This window comes from Portunus trituberculatus, chromosome 21 (genome assembly GCF_017591435.1).
Source record: "Portunus trituberculatus isolate SZX2019 chromosome 21, ASM1759143v1, whole genome shotgun sequence".
Classification (NCBI taxonomy): domain Eukaryota; kingdom Metazoa; phylum Arthropoda; class Malacostraca; order Decapoda; family Portunidae; genus Portunus; species Portunus trituberculatus.
In genome coordinates, this window is record NC_059275.1 from 18,167,233 (window position 1) to 18,169,732 (window position 2,500).

Consider the following 2,500-nt stretch of genomic DNA (forward strand, 5'->3'; position numbering starts at 1 on the left):
TGAGGAAGGAATATTTTGTTGGTTAAGAAAGTGCTTTGTTGCTTATTTTTTTTTATTACAGATGAATATTTCTTTTAATTTGCTTAAGTCTAATTAGCTAAAGTATGTGGCTGTTATTTTGCTTTTTATTATTATTTCTTTTATTTTTTTGAGTAAGTGGAAGGAATGTTTTGTTGGTTAAGGAAAGGTTTTGTTGCTTATTTTTGTTTTTAAGCACAGATGAATATTTCTTTTAATTTGTTTCCGTGTGGTGACCGCTCTGTGATGACTGGACCTGTAATGACCTAACCTAATTCTCTCCTAACTTAACCTGTTCTTAATCTCAGCCTAATCTCAAACTAACCTTACCTAACCTGCCTAATTCAACCTTGGCCTAACTTAATCTAACTTCACCTCAATCTAACCTCAAACTAAGCTATCCTAACCGTATCCTAGCCTTAACCTTTGTCTAACTTTAACTTAACCCAATCTTAACCTAACCTAACCTTAACCTAACCTCAACTTAACCCAATCTTAACCCAATCTTAACCTAAACTAACCTAACCTAACTTTACCTAACCTAACCTATCCTATCCTATCCTACCTTAACCTAACCTTACCCTAACCTAACCTAACCTAATCTATCCTATCCTATCCTACCTTAACCTTACCTTACCTAACCTAACCTAACCTATCCTATCCTATCCTACCTTAACCTTACCTTACCTAACCTAACCTAACCTAACCTAACCTAATCTTACCTAACCTAACCTTACCTAACCTAACCTAACCTAACCTAATCTTACCTAACCTAACCTTACCTAACCTTACCTAACCAAATCTTACCTAACCTTACCTAACCTTACCTAACCTAATCTTACCTAACCTTACCTAACCTAACCTTACCTTAACATAGAAAAATACAAATAATAAAAAAAGACAAGAAAATATGCAAATATTAAAGTGGCATTCCTTTCAGTATTTCGTAAGATGACTTCTGTATCCACTCAACTAACCTCTAATGACCACTGTATCCACTCAAGTAACCTATAATGACCACTGTATCTACTCAACTAACCTGTAATGACCACTGTATCCACCCTAGTAACCTTCCATGACCACTGTATCCACCCTAGTAACCTTCCATGACCACTGTATTCCACTCAAGTAACCTGTAATGACTTCTATGTTCACTCAGTTAGATGACACCTGTATCCATTCAAATAACCTCTTATGTCTTCTCTGGCCACTCATTAGCTGCACTGACCGGCCACCTTTGTGTGTCCTGCAGGATCGTGGCCAAGGGAGCAAGCGGCGGCACGGGCATTCAGACCCAGATCCTGACCACACGCGGGGCTGTGGCTCGGGGCACCTTCTACCTGACGGAGGGCACTGAGCTGTACATCTTGGTGGGGCAGGAAGGACGCTCTGCCTGTGAGGACGTGTTAAACCAGGTGAGAGAGAGAGAGAGAGAGAGAGAGAGAGAGAGAGTGTGTGTGTGTGTGTGTTTTTAATGGTATTGGGATAATTTGTGGTCAATAAATCATAGTTCTAATTGTCTATCTGTCTATTTATCTATTTATCTATCTATCTATGTAGTTATGTTTATTTGTCCTATCTACCTTTATTTGTGTGTGTGTGTGTGTGTGTGTGTGTGTGTGTGTGTGTGTGTGTGTGTGTGTGTGTGAAGGGATGGCCGTGATAATTAAAACGAATAGTGTGCAATTTATTCCTGCCTCTCTCTCTCTCTCTCTCTCTCTCTCTCTCTCTCTCTCTCTCTCTCTATGCTTTTTAACCACGGATAAGATAAAAACAAGGGTGCAGATTTTTACCTGAGGCCTGAACAACACCTGACATTCGCGGGAGCAGTGTGGAGTGGTTTGGTAATAGCCTTCCTTCCCACCTGCTCGTTACAATGAGGAAAGATTTGCCCCCATAACTGCTTCTCGTCAGCCAGTGCAGTGCAAAGTGTGCGGCATATTTCACTAGTCTCTTTCCGCGTGCTGGGTGCAAAGTAGTGGCCCGTATATTTTTTTTCCTTTCACTCTCTCTTTTTCTCTCTCTTTCTTTTGTTTGTCTGTCTGTCTGTCTCTGTCTGTCTCTCTCTTTGTCTGTCTCTCTCTTTTTGTCTGTTTCTCTCTCTCTCTCTCTCTCTCTCTCTCTCTCTCTCTCTCTCTCTCTCTCTCTCTCTCGCTCTCGCTCTCGCTCTTTCTCTCTCTCTCAATGAATAGGGGATGTTTCATAATTGCATCTCACCTGTCTGTGATGAGAGAGAGAGAGAGAGAGAGAGAGAGAGAGAGAAGAAGAAGAGATGAAAACAAGGACGTGTCTGATCCTCTCAACACAGCCACGCAGCATTTCCAACGAGCTCTCTCTCTCTCTCTCTCTCTCTCTCTCTCTCTCTCTCTCTCTCTCTCTCTCTCTCTCTCTCTCTCTCTCTCTCTCTAGTTGCTGCGTTGTCATCTTTGAAAAGCAAGGAAGGAATAGAATCAAATTTTGTCATATGAAGCTATTTCCTCCT

At 41.2% G+C, this 2,500-nt stretch overlaps 1 protein-coding gene across 4 annotated transcripts in view; it reads left to right on the forward strand.

Moving 5' to 3' along the window:
* LOC123507264 (leukocyte tyrosine kinase receptor-like) overlaps positions 1–2,500 on the forward strand; it is a 161,711-nt gene that overhangs the window by 84,470 nt on the left and 74,741 nt on the right. For all 4 annotated transcript variants that reach the window (XR_006675633.1, XM_045260027.1, XM_045260028.1 and 1 more), the window contains one exon: positions 1,271–1,433. Coding sequence is in view for 3 of the 4 variants with exons in the window: in XM_045260027.1 (XP_045115962.1) it covers positions 1,271–1,433 (163 nt within the window). In the remaining variant the exon portion in view is untranslated. The remainder of the gene's footprint in view (positions 1–1,270; positions 1,434–2,500) is intronic.